This window comes from Cyprinodon variegatus, unplaced genomic scaffold (assembly GCF_000732505.1).
Source record: "Cyprinodon variegatus isolate N-32 unplaced genomic scaffold, C_variegatus-1.0 Scaffold2, whole genome shotgun sequence".
Classification (NCBI taxonomy): domain Eukaryota; kingdom Metazoa; phylum Chordata; class Actinopteri; order Cyprinodontiformes; family Cyprinodontidae; genus Cyprinodon; species Cyprinodon variegatus.
Window position 1 is genome coordinate 798,404 of NW_015150455.1, and position 17,693 is coordinate 816,096.

Here is a 17,693-nt window from a genome sequence, read left to right on the forward strand (position 1 = left end):
GGATCTCTGGGATGATACAACGTCTGTCTGCATGTGTACCGCTTTCAGGAATTTGGAAAACAGCCCGTCAGCTGTCTGCCATCGCCGCAGCGCCGGCCCTCAAAGCGGCTTGTGTGTAAACATCTATACATTATCTCCTGCTTGTTTTTTAATGCCTAGCACCTTGCCCAAAAACAACATCTGTTTGCAAAACGTGCCTCGGGGGCTGGGCTGCATGCGTCAGACGTGAAAGACTGAGTGGGTGACTGGGTCGATTCACCAGAGTTGCCCACCTTGTTAAAGAGGTGTCAGGAGGCAGTTTTCCAACGCCCACTTCCACTCAGACTAACACCAACAGACACGGTTAAAAAGGCCCGTTTCTAAAGCCGTACATGCTCTGACAGATCTTGACGTCTACTTGGCAAAGTCAAGTGTTTTCAGTCTTCAGATCATTACCATTTTTATGGAGGACCATGGAGAACACAAGCTGCTTTAACGGCAGCTGTGCACACAGACAGGGTTGTTTTAATGCCTTAATGGAACATCTGGAACATACAATGAGTCGCATTTTTTTTCAAGTGTCCTTCATCCCAAATGATTGGCATTGCAAATAGCGACGACGATGCGAGGAGAAAGTCATATGCTGTGACCATCTCTTTGAGATGAAACCTAACGGCTTCCAGGATCCACATGATTGGATGCAGCCCACCGTCAGCACTAGCATTCATTAAACTCCTTTTGCACCTGAAACTCTCATGCGCCCCCACATCTGGAGTTTGTTGGTGCAGGATGATGTGAGGCAAAGTTTCCTTAAAGACAGTCATGAGCATCTTTTATGACTTCCTCTCTTAGCCATGCCCTAATGACAGGCATCAAGCTCTGACCTGTGGCTGACCAACCACAGGAGAAAACCTTTTTTTTTTTTTTTTTTTTTTTTTGAGAAGCAAGCCAGGAAACTAGTTGGCAGTGATGAAGCAAAGAGGGGAAAATGGGTTTGTCCACAAACCTTCTTATTTTAAGCATCATTTCAGCAATGCTTGAGCATTAAACCACTAATAACTTCTTCCAAATCTACACAAAGGGCTACTGAATCACTGCCCTCTTTTAGTCAGTTACTTCTCACTGTGTGGGAGATTTAATGTCTGGTATATTTTAATGTGTTATTAAACATGCGGCTTTGCCTTGGAGCTCCTTCCCTGGGAACTGGCTTTGTGTACCTGTGAGGCGGAGTGCATAGGATGGTGCGGTGAGGTCTGGTGTGGGTGCCCAGGCAGGAGGTGTGGGTTGTGGGAGTTGTGATGAGGGTTGTGTCCCTGCGGGTGGTGGTGGCCACCCTGGCCGTGGCCCTGGCTGTGGTGGTGGTGTCCGTGGTGCTGGTACGTGTGGGGAGGGGCTTGCAGGTGCTGGTGTGGGTGCGAATGCATGTGATGATGGTTGCCCTGCTCCTGCCGCGTTGACATCATCTCCATCATGTGGCCCATTGAGTTCATGTTGCCGTTGGGGATGGAACCAGGGTGGTGGGAAAGGGCAGCTTTCAGCCTCTGCGTAAACAAAACAAATGCATAAGACAAAACTTATTTTCTTTGTCTGCAATGCAGTTAACTCTGATCCTTTCATTACTTTTTCCTTCTTTCTGGTGTTTACATGTATTGTGCACTGATACGTAGTTTCCCTATGGAAACTCCGGCTTCCTCCCACAGTCCACAAACATGACTATCAGAGGCGTGAGTGTGCAATGTTGTTTGCTCTGTGTCGGTCTGTAAATTATCCTGGCTGTACCTCTAGATTGGTGGATGTATGTGATACCTTGAAAATAGAAACAATAGAATACCTTTATTGTCCCACTGGTGGGAAATGTGGGAGTGACAGCAGCAGAACAAGTAGACAAATGAAAGCTTAAAGATACCACAAGACTAAATGATATGAAAAACAGCATCAGTTTAAGAGTTAGACTATACAACAAAAGAGAAAAATAACAACTGGGAAAGAAATAAAAGTGGCTATTACTAAAATGTTACACTCAGATAAAGATGAGAAACTTTCAAGTTAAAAGACAGAGAAATGAAAAGCTGGATTAGAGAAAGGAAAAGAAAACCAAGGTAATGAGCATAATATATATATATATATATATATATATATAAACATCTTTCAAAGCAGCTAAAGAACAGTCAAAATATCCATTAATCTGTGCAGACAGGGAATCTATGCACAAAAACACATAACAACCTGATTAAAGACGAATAAAAGTCTGCTTGTAAACACTATTGGAAGTAGCAGAGATTTTAAACTATAAATCATAATAAACTATAAATAGAAACTGTATTTACCTCATGCAAAGAATACAATTTTTTTATAAATTATTTTACAAACAGCGTTTTTCATGAAAATGTAAAATGCGCATTCAATAATAGTCTTTTTCCTTCTGTGGAGCATAGCTGAAACCGATTCCGATTGCATGCAAATCAACTGCAAACATCAACTCTTAGTGAGACTTAGCTAAAGATTTTTAGTTGGGTTTCACACTAGGCTTGGACATGGAATTTGTAAAACATGAATATGCTTCAGAGCTAAACCCATCTACAGTCATCCAGGAGGAAGCTACAGAAGGATTTTTTTTAATCCATCCTCTCATCAATTCTGACCTGCTCCCTAAAGAAGAAAATCCCTGAGCATTGTGCTGCCACCACCGAGTTTGAGATTTCATGCAGAGATAAGATTATCATCACACATAATGATTAGAATATCAGCCACATAGATCAAATCAGGCTCATTCCATGATGTTCCTTACATGAAGTGCGGAACACTTTGCGGAACAGAGCGACGTACAGGTGAATTCAAACCAAACCATTTTCATTTTGTGATGATGAATTGAACAGTAAAATGCTCAAAGCTTGGGATACTGTTTTTAAAACCTACTAAGGTTTATGTATAAAAGGATTTGGAGTGGCGTGAGACCCTTTTCCGAGCACTGTATATTTGTGAATTTTCATTGTGCTGATTAAGAGGTAGAGCATTTGCTGAAGATGACAAGACAAGTGGCTTCATAAATCCAATGAGGAGAACAAATCAAAACCACTTAGCCTGTCCTCGGTCTCTCCTTCACTCCTGTCATTCCTGCTCTGCACCTTTCCCCACTGTCATCACGCCAATCCTTCCTTTTCATATTCCTAATAGCCTATTTTTCATGTGTGGCTGCGAGTCTGGATGGCGGAGAGATGAACCTGCTGGTGAGGTGTGAATGTCAGACTGTTGACCCAGCCAGAGGAAGGTTTGTTGCTCTAACTCGGAGGTCTTCTTAGCCCTTGCTGAGTCTGTGTCTTTGAGCTGTCTATGAGCGAGACCAGAGGGAGACGCACTAAAGGTGCAGTTGTGTTCCACATGTTTGCCAAACGCCCGTCTCCTCTGCTCTGTTTTTCTTGGCATGGTATGAAGAAAAGCACAGACGCAGACATAAAAAAAAGTGACCTGTGTGGATTTTAAGCTTTTAAACTCTGATATTAACATTTATAATGTTGTGTGTATACCATTTCCTAGTCACAATGCCCCAAAACACATTCCTCCCATGGCTACTGTTAAAAATTCCTCTTTTTAAACTCATTCCCAGTGCGACAATTTCTCTCCCAGTTCCCTTCCCCCTACCAACCAGCTGCTGTTACTGAGTCCATGCTTAGTGCAAGGCTTCATATTTTTTAACAACCTTCACATTCATGATTCCCATTGGGAATGGCATCCAGCTGGTCCCGCTCACGATGCTGAGACATGACCGTGGCAAAAGCCTCAGCTCGCTCACACCGTCTTAAGAGCACAAACCTTTTTTACAGGCAGAGTTGTTGTTTTTTTAAGACAAAGAAGATTACATCTGCTAGATTGTTTTAGATTTTACTACTATAATTACTTTAGTTCTTCTTACCTTGTTTTCCATGCAGAGGGTGATACACAGGATTGCACATGAAACCTGCACAGGGAAATTATGACCTTGTAGAGCCTGTTTCAGCTAACTATAGTTTCTGTTTGGCATACCAGAAGATGTCACACATTGTGACAGGAGTTTCTTTTCTGCAGCTTTATCTTTTGCACATTACAAGTGTTAATTTCAAACAGGGCTAGCACAGAGTTGACAAATCCAATCTTCTCTTCATTATCACACTTAGTGAAACACCGTCAATGCCGCCACATGAGAATTAAGAGCCATGGTCCTTCTTTTTTTGTAACCAGTGAGATAGTTGTTAACATACCACAGAAGCTAAACTAACTCATAGTGGGATGTCCACAGGCCCTGCAGCTCAGTGGGTAATTCAAGGGGTTTGTATTTCTTCCCACTAACAGTTCTTCCCACAGCCCTCACGTCTTAACAGTGAACAGCAATACCAAATATGACGTGTAACACAGAGCAAGATGCTATCCAGCTTTAAAAAAACTTTAAAAGTGTTACAGATCTGTGTGATCGAAGATGTTTTTACAGGTTGGACTAAAAACACCTTTGCATCAGCTTTCTGCTGGCCAGTATGCACCAGAGGGGAAATTAGCTCCTGTTGTTAAAAAGAAAACCAGTCATGTTTAAACAGACAGTGTCCTCACAGATATATTAGGAAGAATATTGCTCAGGCAGGAGCAAAGGAGGAAGGTGAAATGCAACAACAGGAGTGAAAGAGAGCAGAGGTGAGGAAGGATTAGGTGGGTTCCTCTGTCTGTTCCTTAAACACAATCACCCCAGGACAATGGGTTGCTCACTTATCAGTGACTCTGGGAGGTTTCCAGCTGGCAGCGCAGCAGTGTGTGTTTGTTAATTGAATTAGCCTGAATTTAGAGAGGCCAGCGAGTGTCGAAGCACAGAGGCAGGGCAGAGAGCTGAGGGGCGGCTACACATGTTGTAGCAGGGAGGGTCAAAAAAAAAAAAAAAAAAAAAAAAAAAAAAAAAAAAAAAAAAAAATCTTAGCAAGCATCCTGCATCCTATTCAACAAAAATATCTGCAAAACAGATCTGTATCAAAAGCTGATATGCCAACATAAGGGTACGCATTACGGCACTTATTGTTATTTGTGTTTCGACGAGTCGGACAATGAGTACCAGAGAGGCTGCCAATCCACTGAAAAGAAGNAAAAAAAAAAAAAAAAAGCAGAACATTAACCTTAAAAGAACTCTAGCTTAAAGGACATCTGCATTACGAAGTGCAATTAATGAAGTTGACCTGTTTACACTGGCTGGTTATTTACTGACTTACTGAATGAAATTGTGTCTAGTAAAGAAGCTGATATTTTTCTTTTTTATTTAACTTGTCCTCTGGATGTGTTTCTGTGAAATTAACTGATTTAAAGGCTTCTATAGACACATACTGTGACTTTACACATAGTAAATTTGCTATTCATAATGTGTGACTAGGCCGCTTTAAATCCTTCCTAACACAACATGACTTTAAATATCCTAAACATTTTCCTTCCTTCCTTTATTACACTTTAAATTCCTTAAATGAGATCCCATACAAAGTTAAAGCTCAATCACAGTTTTCTCTTCCCGCATCAGCCCCATTGCAAATGCAGCAGTGCCTTTTGTTCACCTGTTGCTGCAAACTGCCAGTCAGCTGACTGAAACTACACCCCAGTATAAATGCAGCTGTTATTTGTAGTCATGGAGCAAAAACTAAAGAAGGGCTCCCCATCACTGTAATAAAGGTATTATTACAGGTAAATTAAAATTATTTCCTGTTCAATTTAAAACCTGCTGCATCATAAAAACCATGGGAACTCTGCTACTCTATCGAATAACAATAAAACACTGAATCCATAAGGTAACACATAATATTTTTTAAACAGTAGAACCTAATATAAAGTCAGATTCACAGATTGTGCTGAAAGAAAAAAGCCTTACCGTGACAATAAGTCTATTCCCGAAGCTATCACTGCACAAGTGTCCGCGCCTGCTCCATCTGGAGTTAAATCTCTGTTCGGCCAAAACTTTAAGCCTTTGTATCCAGAACCACAGTGACGCAACTAAGGGACGTTAGCAGAGCGATGATGAGCAGGCTGTGACTCTCAAACACCTTCATCAGCTCCCTAATGACTTTTTAACACAAGGTTGTATTTCCCCAGACTCTGCTGAGCACAGGAACTTAACCACTGTGTGCATTTTACTTTAATAACACACACACACAACACATGCACACACATGCATACATTTACATTTCTCTTGCAGCAAGCATAGCCGGCACAGAAAACAGTCATTAAAAGAGTGCAGGTGTTAGCCTGTGGCAGCATGGACGTCTTGCAGCTTGGATAGCATCTACGGTGCTGCTGCTGTTAAGAAATAAATAAAAAATAGGAAAACATGGTAAAGAGACAAGAAAATGCGGTCTAAGTGACACCACTAAGACATGGTTGGCTTTTACCGTCGTAATTCCATCAAACAGCAGCATAAATACATGTGTTTGACAGAACATTTCATGCATTTACAATGTGCTGAAAGTAGCGGGGGTATCGATTTTTGGGGGAAAAACCCTGATTCAGCTGGAGTTTTACTCAGAGGGAAGCTATCCTCTTAGACCTTTGCCCCCTGACCTTCCTACTCCCACTCAATTTTTTAGGCCTCTCACATTTATGTGGCTTCACTGAGACCAGGTGATCACCCATTAATGATATTTATTAATTGCTGTTTCCTCCCTGACACGACAGGCCTCTGAGTGATGTGCCTCTGAGTGCTCTGGGCACCTCCTGAGAACACACACCGGTTTCTCTTCCACCAGATGACTTCATATCTATTAACCCTGAGAGGAGAAAGCAGGAGCGGGGTGCAGGTACAGGAGAGGAAGGGAGAGGACCATGCCTGGCTGGGGATGGGTAAATCAAACCAAGCGAGGTCAGGGTGAACACTTTTATTCCCCTTAAAAGTGGAGCGGTGCGCTATCTGGAGGACCTGTGGCCCTCTGGCGCCTTATAGGAGGTTAGAAAGATTTAACCAGTCTGTGGTGTCACAGTTTAACGACAAAGAGATCAAAGTTTTAAATGGAGATCCTACTCCTCTAATAAAACCAGACTGCAGACAAATCTAAGCTAAAAATCAAAGCTACTGTCTGTGCCTGTTTAACAAAAAGGATGGAGAATCCAAATGGTTCAGAGATACAAAGATCAATTTTTTTCCAAACGGTGCACACATCATAAAACCAGGTGGCTAACAACAACACTTGTTGGCGTGGAAGTTGTAAATGACTAAAGAGGACTGAAGCTGAGGTTATACATTGTTATTGCATTTGTTATTCGAACAACTCCTTTTTATTACAACTGCTTCAGAGTTGAGACACTCTTCTTGTTATCCTGAACAGAAGATCAGACTGAAGATCAAATCTGACATGATTTAGCAAACACAGAATAGTCAATACAATGAACCACATTTTGGAACATTAAAGTGAACTGATCAAAACTTTCTTAATAAAAAAAAAAAATCACAACTCATAGGTTAAAGCTTTAACTGAAAATGGAGATCAAGCTCAAAGCTTACGGGCAAATTAGAGCTTCTACTAATTGTTCTGATAACAGATGTACGGTGGTAACCATATATAAAAACAAAGCCTGATAGAGGACATGTAAAAAACATCAAAGTTGGGATTACAGCCCTGCGATGGACTGGCGACCTGTCCAGGGTGTACCCCGCCTCTCGCTCATTAACTGCTGGAGATAGGCACCAGCACCACTCGCGACCCCAAATGGGACAAGCGCGTAAGATAATGGATGGATGGATGGATGGTTGGGATTACAGCATATGGTTGTTGAATTCTTTTATTGCATATTCATTAATTGCATATTATTTAAAAAATCTGCTTTTTGAGGGGTTTTGCCCATCTGCCCCTTATTGCAATGAAATTGTCAGTAGTTTACTAAACAAGAGTGTTTATTTCATACATACCTATAAATAACAATATCAGAAAAAAAACTAGAAATATCATTGTAGTCTACTAATTCCTTCCAGAATTTTCTTTGCTGCAAAATTGAAGGAGAATGGATGCATGCCCAGGGCCCCTTAACTCGCAATCTAAACTCAACAAGCTATGTTCAAACTCAGGGGTTTGGTTTGTGGTTCCTGCTAGATCCTCTTTGCCTCCAGCGCCAGTTACCCACCATTGCCTGGCACCAAATCCCACTTTCTGTCCCCTTAAACTCCACAACTCCATTAGTTCAATTTTATTAGATTTCCCTCTCGCCCAGAAAGGCAGTAACACCTCCCCTCCTTTGGTCTCCTCTGTCTTTCTCTCTCTCTCTCACACACACACATACACCTCTTCCCTGTTTCTACCCCCCACCCCCCATCCCTCTCTGTCTGCTTGCCAAGAGCTGGGGACTGTTAAACTGATTTCCTCTGGGAACGCTGAGGCAGACGGTCTGATGGGAGCGCCGGGCTGCACTGTCGCCTTCTCTCTCCTCGCTAAGGTTCTGGCCCAAGTTGATCAGAACAGAGCCTCCTTGTGGCTCCAGACACAAACAGGGTAGAAGGACGTAGCCTGGATATTCTGCCAGGACCAGACTCTCTGGTGGTGCTCGGAGGAACCAGGGCGGTAAGGGCGCACTGAGACACACACCACCACAGAGGAGGCATGCTCCAAAGCATGCGCTCAACTCCTGGCAGCCTCTGCACCCTGTCAACTTAATGGATGGGCCTCTGACTCCAGTCTGCATATCCCCACTATTCCCTCTCATGTAAAGCCCTGTGCTGGTGCAGCCCACATGGTTATCACTACACCCTGCTGTCACGGTGCTGAATACAGAGAATGCCCCTGACTGACAGAATAAGAAAAGCATAAACAAATGACCAAACACTGACATGTTGTAAGATCAGACAGGAGGGTGCATTCCTAATCACAACCGTCATTTAAAATGTAAGGACCACTTTAAAATAGGAACTAGTTATAGTTACTAGTTACTTCTCTCACAGACTAAGTAGCTCAGTAACAGTAACTGACTTTGTTTTAGTGTACTGCATTTTCAAAGAGCTAGATACAAGGCAGACTAACTATGCATTTACTCTATCTAGATACTTTTTTTTAATCGGAACTGAAAGTACAACTGAGAGTTCAGTTAGGAAAAATAAAATGTTTAATTTTTGTTTGTCTGGATGGGAAAAGCAAGCAAAAACACTCATATGTTTTTGTAGATGTGATTATTATGTTTAATGTTTCTAATAAAAGACCAATAAAGCAAGCTACGTGTTTTAGAAGCTGATATTTATGCACATTAAGAGGCTTAAACTGGCTATAAATTACTGCTTATAAAAATGCCTTTCAAGCATTTTAACAAAAATAAGACACACAATTAGTCTTTAACAGTGGCCCAGGTCAGGTTGAAAACTGAACAACTACAATGGTCTGAAGTAATCAGCTGTTGTTCTAGACTTCAACAAGTGGCCCTGCCCTCACCTCAGAGTAACTTATGTTGCCTAGCAACTATGGCTATGTGAGGCTAGATCTGTGGAACCAATAGGTGGGTCTAAGTCACATGATTTTGATGAATTCAGATACATACAAAATCCAATTTAGTAAAAGCTAAATGGTGCACTGAAGGTTTATAAAGTTAGTAAAACCTTATAGTTGCAGTAAATATTTCTTTAAAAACAGAAAATAACTTGATCAATATTCTAATTATGAATTTAATTATAAATGAGAAGGTCAACAAAAGGGTCACCAAAATGAATGAAGTTGCTTTGATTTAAACTACCGGGCTTTTCTCTAAGAACCCATCTATTGTTTCATCCATCGATGTTGGAGTCCAGTGTTTTTTCTCTGCATTGTCCAGACTCTGAAAGGGGCAAGCTGATGGCTGCTGGTCCGGTCCAGTCTGGCCTGTGTGTCCATGACAGCTGGTTTACACACGCCTGGCTATGCTGGAGTCCAGTCCCATTGATGAGTCCTGAAGCATGACGAAATGGCCTTCACATACACTGCCCTCATCAGCACCCCTAAAACAACACGCCGCCATTCAAAGACAAACAGATGCGACGTTCTGCACCAGCGCTGGCTGTCTTGTGCTTATAACAACCCACACACAAGCAGAGTCACATGTATCCGCTCAAATAAACAGACGCTAGTATAAACAGACCTTAAAGGATTTGAAATGTAGCAGATGTGGATTTGTCTCTAAAATCTCTGTGTGGCTTTTGAGGTGGCATAGCAGGAGAAAGTAATTTCACCCATTAATGTGTCAAGAAAGTTTTTTTCCTGCTTCTTTTTTGGGGGGGTGGGGCTATTTATAAGATGGATTTAGAAAACCCACCGGATCTCCTGAAAGAGTTAGTTTTAAGCTTGCTAAAAGGTTTAAATTTCAAGAAGATAACTCGAAATGCACAGGTAATAAAACGCATGCTGAAATATTCTTTCAAGGATCTGAACCTACGGTACATCATATCTAGAGATATCTGAAAAACACCTGTCCTGTTTTAACTGAGTCTTTTTTTTTAACTTAAAAAGTAAGTCATGTTCCTAGGATTATGTTTTGGTATATTGCTTTGAGGGCATTTTCATATTTTACAAATGGAAACCAAACTAAACAGTTCTCTATACATGAATAAAGTGTAAAATTATTTGCTATTGTTTTATATGTATTAACTTAACATGAAATCAGCTTTGAGTGGCTGTGCTCAGTCAGAAGAAAATGACTGTCCTGGTCATAAATCAGACTCCAGTCACTTGTGACTGACTCAAGAACCAATGATACTTGGGACAAATTTTCCCCCGTTGGAGGGAGCAGTCGTTTTACTGTTATTGGCTAAAGCCTCAGACTTGAAGGAGCTGAATTCCATTTTATATGTGGGTAACATATTAGCCAATATACACGATGGATGATTTGGCTGTAAAAATATTTATCTGTTGCATAAAATTACGTCTTTATCATTTGTGTGTACAGTATAAATGTTACAGAAAATTTACTTCCAACAGAGAGCAAGCATTTTAAGTGGAGATGCTTTATGGTTTATTTTAAAAACTGATAAAACTTCCAGACACTTCCATCTAAGTGATTAAGGGTGCTAAGATAGCTTAAATCCATGGCAATAGAACATCAATAAAAAAAAATAAAAAAAAAAATCTTAGCAAGCATCCTGCATCCTATTCAACAAAAATATCTGCAAAACAGATCTGTATCAAAAGCTGATATGCAAACATAAGGGTACGCATTACGGCACTTATTGTTATTTGTGTTTCGACGAGTCGGACAATGAGTACCAGAGAGGCTGCCAATCCACTGAAAAGAAGCATTTTGCACACACAGTGTGCATACATACAAACATATACAGTGTACATGTTCACTAAGGCAGCCTGCAGATTCAGCTGTGGTCTTAGCTCACCCTCTCTGCGCAGTGACATCACAAACCGACAATAACACCATTCACACGGATGTTTATTACTAAATTATGTAATTGTACACGTTTCTGCTTCTGATCGCAAGACTTACAGCGAGAGGTGCATCGCTGGTACAACAAAAGAAAATATTGGGAGTGATATTGGGTTACTACATATGCTAATAGTGGTAGCTGCTGGGAAGAGATTTCAAGTAAAAGATGAAAACTAATGCTGCGTCATAGTACAAAGTTTTACTCCACACAAACAGCCTCTACTTGCACACTGTCTAGAGGTTTTAGCTGATCTCTAATCTACATGCCTTTTGCATTTCTGCAAATATCGTCGTAGTAAAGAAGAACGTTTTTCATGAGCAAGTCCAATATCAATACTTAGATTATAGGTTCTCCTGTGTGCTATGAAATGTTTCATTAAGAGCAGCTCCCTTTTTTTCCCCTTCAAGTAAAAAGGAGCATATTTAGACCATGCCAAGAATTATGTCATCCACTAATTCTGGTGCCAGCTCCACAGCGGAGCGGGCTGTACTGAAAGAACATATAGTATTGTTTACCACATAAAGATCTCAGCACCTACCCCAGTGCTTAGTGACAAATTTATTGTCCTTAGTAACAATGTAAACAATAGATAATTGGGAGATAATAAATAACACATTTTCATACTCCAGCACCAGAACTGTTTCAAGGCCTGAAATTAGACAGCGAGCCAGGATGTATCTGCAAAGCACAGCGCTTTTTTAAAGGAGAGAGAGGAACAATGGGGAAAGTCTTCTGTTTGCAAAACGGTCTGTATGACTTGAGGCAATGATGAAGATATGTTTGAAAGACTAATGCCACACTTACACTACTCCATAGCTTTGTATTAAAACTGGTGATGTTTCCTGTTTTCACAAAAAACTAAAAACAAGGTATCTCAATGTTTCCCAAGTTATTCTTAAATAACACTGTAGATGTTCTAGGTCTACAACAGTAAACACAAATATGTACGTACCTCGGTTTTAAAGATGTATTTGTCATGTTATATGCCTACACCAAAAACCATTCAATCATTCTAACATTAGTTTATATACATCATGTGTCTGTCCAGATTACATAGTCCTTATTGAGGCTGAATAGAATTTCTGCATCCAGTGTCATGAGCAGACATAAACAAACGCCTGACAGTTCCGCAAAGGCTCATGATAAAGTGACAGCTCAGCATGGTAGAAGGCCAACCTGATCTATAACAACTCCAAGTTCTGGTAAATCCTCTAAAGAGCCTCCTATCAGAACATCAAAAAAAAAACATCCCTACCCAAAGCGAACAGCAAAAAAGAACAATTTTTTTTTGAATGAATAAATGTAATTAGAAAAAACCAAATTCAGTTGGTAAAAACACTATTTCCTGATAAGTCTATTGTTGATGAGACCCAGTGTTGTTTTTGACAGCAACCTTAGATTTAGTCTTAGTGTTAAGGATGAAAACTATTAGTAGTTTTAGTCACACTTTAGTCATTACGATATGTGATAGTTTTAGTCAGTTTTAGTTGACTAAAACTTAAAAATGTTTTATTGTAGTTTTATGTTGCAAAAAAAAGTTAACCTTTACAATTTGGAATAACAACCAGATTCTTTACCAGACTGACAGTTCTTGTCTAGATACTGCAATAGCTAGGTATAGAATGCTGCCGTGCAGTTCATTATTGCTGTTGGACAGAAAACTTTGATTATAGAATTCAAATAAACTTTTTTATGAATTTATGCACTACTTTATAAAAACGTGTCTTACAAAAGTTGTGAAAATAGCAGATCTAGTTCAACACATCATATTGGTTAATATAGCAGACAGACAAGCTAAGAAAATGTACAACAAAGGAATGGTTTTAGACATTCAAGGTTTCCATCCCAAAGCAAACACTTCCTGATCTACTTTGAATTATGCATTACACAAAGATCAATAAAATATTCATTTATCCAAAAAAGCAAAGAACAAAAAAATACTGCTTCATTTCTGAAAATTTGCACCATTAGTTACCGTTGCTTAGGGATTAAAGTAGATTTAAATTAATAGAGTTTTGATATAAAACAAATACAAAGAGAACCTACAGTACATAATTGCCTTGTAATGCCAAGGCAACCCAAACCTCAATTAATTGAATGTGTTAACTAAAATGTTGAATTGATTTAGTCATCGTCAGCCTTGATGAAAGTAACACTGGTGAGTCCTGATCTGAATCTGATTGAATAGTAATCTGGATTCAAGCAAATTCAACAACAAATTTATATTGTACTCTGAGAAGTATTCCATGGTTATCACTGTGTCTTGAATTTTATCTATACTTTTCTGTACTTTTGTTCTCAGTGCTGCATTTGATACAGTTAATCATTATATTCTTTCTATCTCTATAGTTATACTGCTATAGGCTTGGACTGCTGGAGGACATAGGGATCCCTTTTCATCATTCTGCTTCATTCTATCTCTGTTCTCCTATTCTGCAGTATTTGTTAGTTCAATCTCTAATGCTATGCTCTCTCTGGTTTTTCTCATAGTAGCTTTGCCTCATCTGTTCCTGTTTGGCTGTGACTCCATCCTGGAGAGAAATATCAGCTGTATATGAAATATGAAATCCATCCTGTTTTTTTCTCTCTGCTTATGGAAAGCTACAAACTAATAAAATAGATACTCCATTTTGAGACTTTTCAAGCTTAAGAGGGAACTCTTAATGATATCAAAACATTTGGGCCTTAATATAACGCTTGTAACAGAGTAAAAAAAACAAAAAGTGAATTCGTTTTTTATCACTTCCACATGTTCATCATGCACGTGCAATACTTACTACATCTCTTTTTAATTTTCTTATTTCCTCTCTCAGTTTGGATGTTAGTTTGTTGCCTTCTAAGCATCTATCACTAAGCAAAATGACAACAACACATAGCCTGAGGCATGAAATGTATGTGCAAGCGTGCAGGAGTGCTTTCCAAGACCCTGTGGAGAACTGGCTCAGAGCAGTGATGTAATGCTTTGGCCAGCAAGCTGTGGAACTTGGCTTCATCTCTGCTGTGTTTCCTCCACGCTGTGAGGGTCAACTATCCCACAACTTCCAGCACACAACAAGTACTGTTCAATTCCCTGGACCACAACAGAGCAGAATTCAACCACACCCGGCACCATGAGCACCCAGTCCTAAACAAGGAGAAAAAACACACTTGAAACAAGATTAATAAAACATTCCAACTCTTAGACAGTGACTCTAAGCACTAAGCAAAGGCAGGCGTGTCAATTATTCCACCATCAGGCTATGCTCTACCACTTAAACGACCGCACTTATGGGGTAAAATCTGGACAGCAAAGAATCACAGCGATAGAGTCTTCAGCCCAAAGAGCACAAACAGAGCTCAGAGCCAGATATGAGTCCCCCAGGGGCCACAGCAGTCCTTAGGCTCATTAACTATTTACACCAGAGACAGTCCTCCCTACTGCTCTGGCCCACCACAAAATCAATTAGCCTTCATTAGCCTGTGCTCTGCTCGGGGCATGCTTTTTCTGAGGGGAGGGAGAACCCTACAACCAGTGCCTCTAGTCGCAGAATATCATACAACCACAAAGAAATGTGTCTTGGTGCATTCACATAGAGAGAAGGTCAAATTATACTAGAACAAGTTTTGCTTTAGAAACATAAATCTTTCAACTTTTCACTGGTAAGTTTCACACAACATCAATACTGTATCAGCTTTCATCTCCCTTGCCCATCCTCCCTGCCTGTGTATTTCTTACATGCCTGTCAGAATCCCACTCAGTCCCCCTTTGTCGTTCTCCCACTCTAAATGCTGGGCAGGAAGAGTCCATCCAGATCTGCGCCTCTGAGGTGTGGGGTTACAGTACGGAGATTTCCAATTGGCGGAAAGTCAACATGGTCGCGGTAATGTGATTAGACCCGGATTGAGAACATCGCAGGGGACACATGGGCCTGATCATGGCCCAGTTATCCGATAGCGTGGCCGTATTTATCGACTGGGCCCAGCGAGGATATTATAGACATTAGAGACCAGGTCTATGCTTATGAAACCTGTGCTGGAGATATACCAAGATAACACAATTAGTCTCTCACTTTCTACTTGCAATCAGGGAATTCCATCAGTCGGGTTCAGACATCAGGGAGCAGAATCTCAATGGATCCAAATTTGGTTGCTGAACGGCCAACAAACCAGAAAGTTGCATGGTTAAGGGGTCTGCAGCCATTTAGAGAGCACATGTTTATGGGAGAGCTAACAGAGCATTTACAATTCAATTACACAGATAGTAGGAGGAAAAAAGGGTAAGATGTGTCTGGATGACGGCCAGAGGAGAGATAAGCCTAATACACTAATATTGTGTTACCCCAGTGTGTTACCATAGGAACAGTTGAGGAGATTCAAAAGACTACAAAGGCGATCAATCTTGAGAGAGCAGGAGGAAGAGAGAGAATTAAATGCCCTGGGACAGCTCCCGCTCTCCTCTATCAGAGCAATAACTCTTCTGATGACCCCTGCTACCTCCTCTTTCCTCTCTACAAGATGTTTCTCCTCAGAAAGACCTGCTATCTGCAGGAGACTCCAAACAATACAGCCGCCCAACGTTTTCAAATCATAAATTAGGATTTCTTTTTCTTCGCCAAGTTTTAACTATGCACTCATTTGTTTAGTAAACAAAGATTTGCGGTATGCAACGTTATTGCAAACATAAGTAATGTAACTTATTTTGAGATAAATTTTTGGACATTTAACAGAACAATTAAATAGCATTCAGGGCTGAGCTTTGATGGTGTAAGACATGATTTGAGGAGGTTCCCCTGGAATGTGATATTTTTTGTTTGTTTTTTTCATCACCATTACTGCCAACATCATATCTGCACTGGTCTTTAATTCCCCACGAATTATCCAGGTACTGTTGGCACGTATATTGGAGGAACACACAAGTATGACAACAAGAAGCATGTCCGAGCATGAGGCTTTGGGTACACCAAAAGTAAGTAGCTCATTGCTTATCAAAGTGATATCAATGACGTTGTAAGATTTGACACTATTGTTGCAGATCAAGTGCGGTTAAGGGGGCTTTGGCACCCTTGAAGAACCAAATCGCCTTATTTGCATCTTTCATCACTGGCCTGGGAGAAGCTGCTAATGAACATGATCAGAGGTTTACTAACAAAGAGGTTGACCAACTGAAAAGACAAGTAGGTCTCCTTTCCAAAAGATGTGACACTAGGAGGGATGCTCAAAATCTTGTTTAGCTCAAATCTGTTCAAGAAAAAGCAAGCAACATCCTGTATTGATTCAATTCACACTTTCAAGCTTTCTCTAGAACTTTTAAATTATTTCAAAAGAGTGTTTTAAAACACTGAACTAATTTTAAAATTATATTCAGTGCAGCTGGTAAAAGGATTGGTCCTAATTCAGTTAATTCTGTTCCCATTCAACTACTTTTGTCCACTTAGTATCATCACTTGCTTTTATGACTCTTGTCTCACATACAGTAATATTAATTAAATGGGAATGACCATCACCCGCTTTTATACTCATCATATATGGGACTTGTTATATTTTCTTAAATAAGAGAACATTGTTCTAGAAGGCAATCTTGATAAATTCTACAAAGGACTGTTACTGTTGAAAGAAGTTAATTCAATTTTACCAAGGAAGACTATTCCTTAGCACCTGTTTATTGTTTATTTAATCATTTATATATTTTTGGCTAATTCCGCTTTCCATCCATCTATCTTCTCACTCTTATTCTGACAGGGTCGCTGTGGGGCCGCTCCTAGCAGTCTATGGGAGGCGAGATACCCTGGAGAGGACATCAGTCGCAAGGCAACACAGAGACACACAAAGGCACACAACCATGCAAACACACACTCTTCACAATTTAGATAATCAAATTAACCTAACAGTCATGTTTTTGGACTATAAGAGGAAGCCAAGGAATCCAGAGAGAACCCAGGCATGTGGGGGGAGAACGTGCAAACTCCATGCAGAAAGACCCCATGCCGTGAAATCAAACCCAAAACACAACACCCTCATGCTGCAATGCAACAGTGCCACAAACTGTGTGGCCGCATTGCCTGCTATTTTTGTTTTCTCTTCTTGTAATTTTTTCTGCCTGTTCTCTATATTGGCTCTGCTTTTTTCTACTGCACACTACCGTCTATTATCTGCCTTAAACTATAAATAAAGTTGTGTGTGTGTGTGCGTGTGTGTGTGTGTGTGTGGGGGGGGGGTTCTTCAGGTCTGACTTTCACAGATTGTCACATTACAAACTTCAATGTACTGTGTTAGGATTTTAGGAGTATAAAGTTGAGATATATATATATATATATATATATATATATATATATATATATATATATATATATATATATATATATATATA

General features: G+C 40.2%; 1 protein-coding gene across 2 annotated transcripts in view; it reads right to left on the minus strand.

Annotated features, from left to right (window-relative positions):
* Positions 1-17,693, minus strand: part of creb5 (cAMP responsive element binding protein 5) — a 45,376-nt gene that overhangs the window by 2,094 nt on the left and 25,589 nt on the right. For both annotated transcript variants that reach the window (XM_015370918.1, XM_015370909.1), the window contains exon 8: positions 1,197-1,520. In XM_015370918.1, the coding sequence (XP_015226404.1) occupies positions 1,197-1,520 (324 nt within the window). The remainder of the gene's footprint in view (positions 1-1,196; positions 1,521-17,693) is intronic.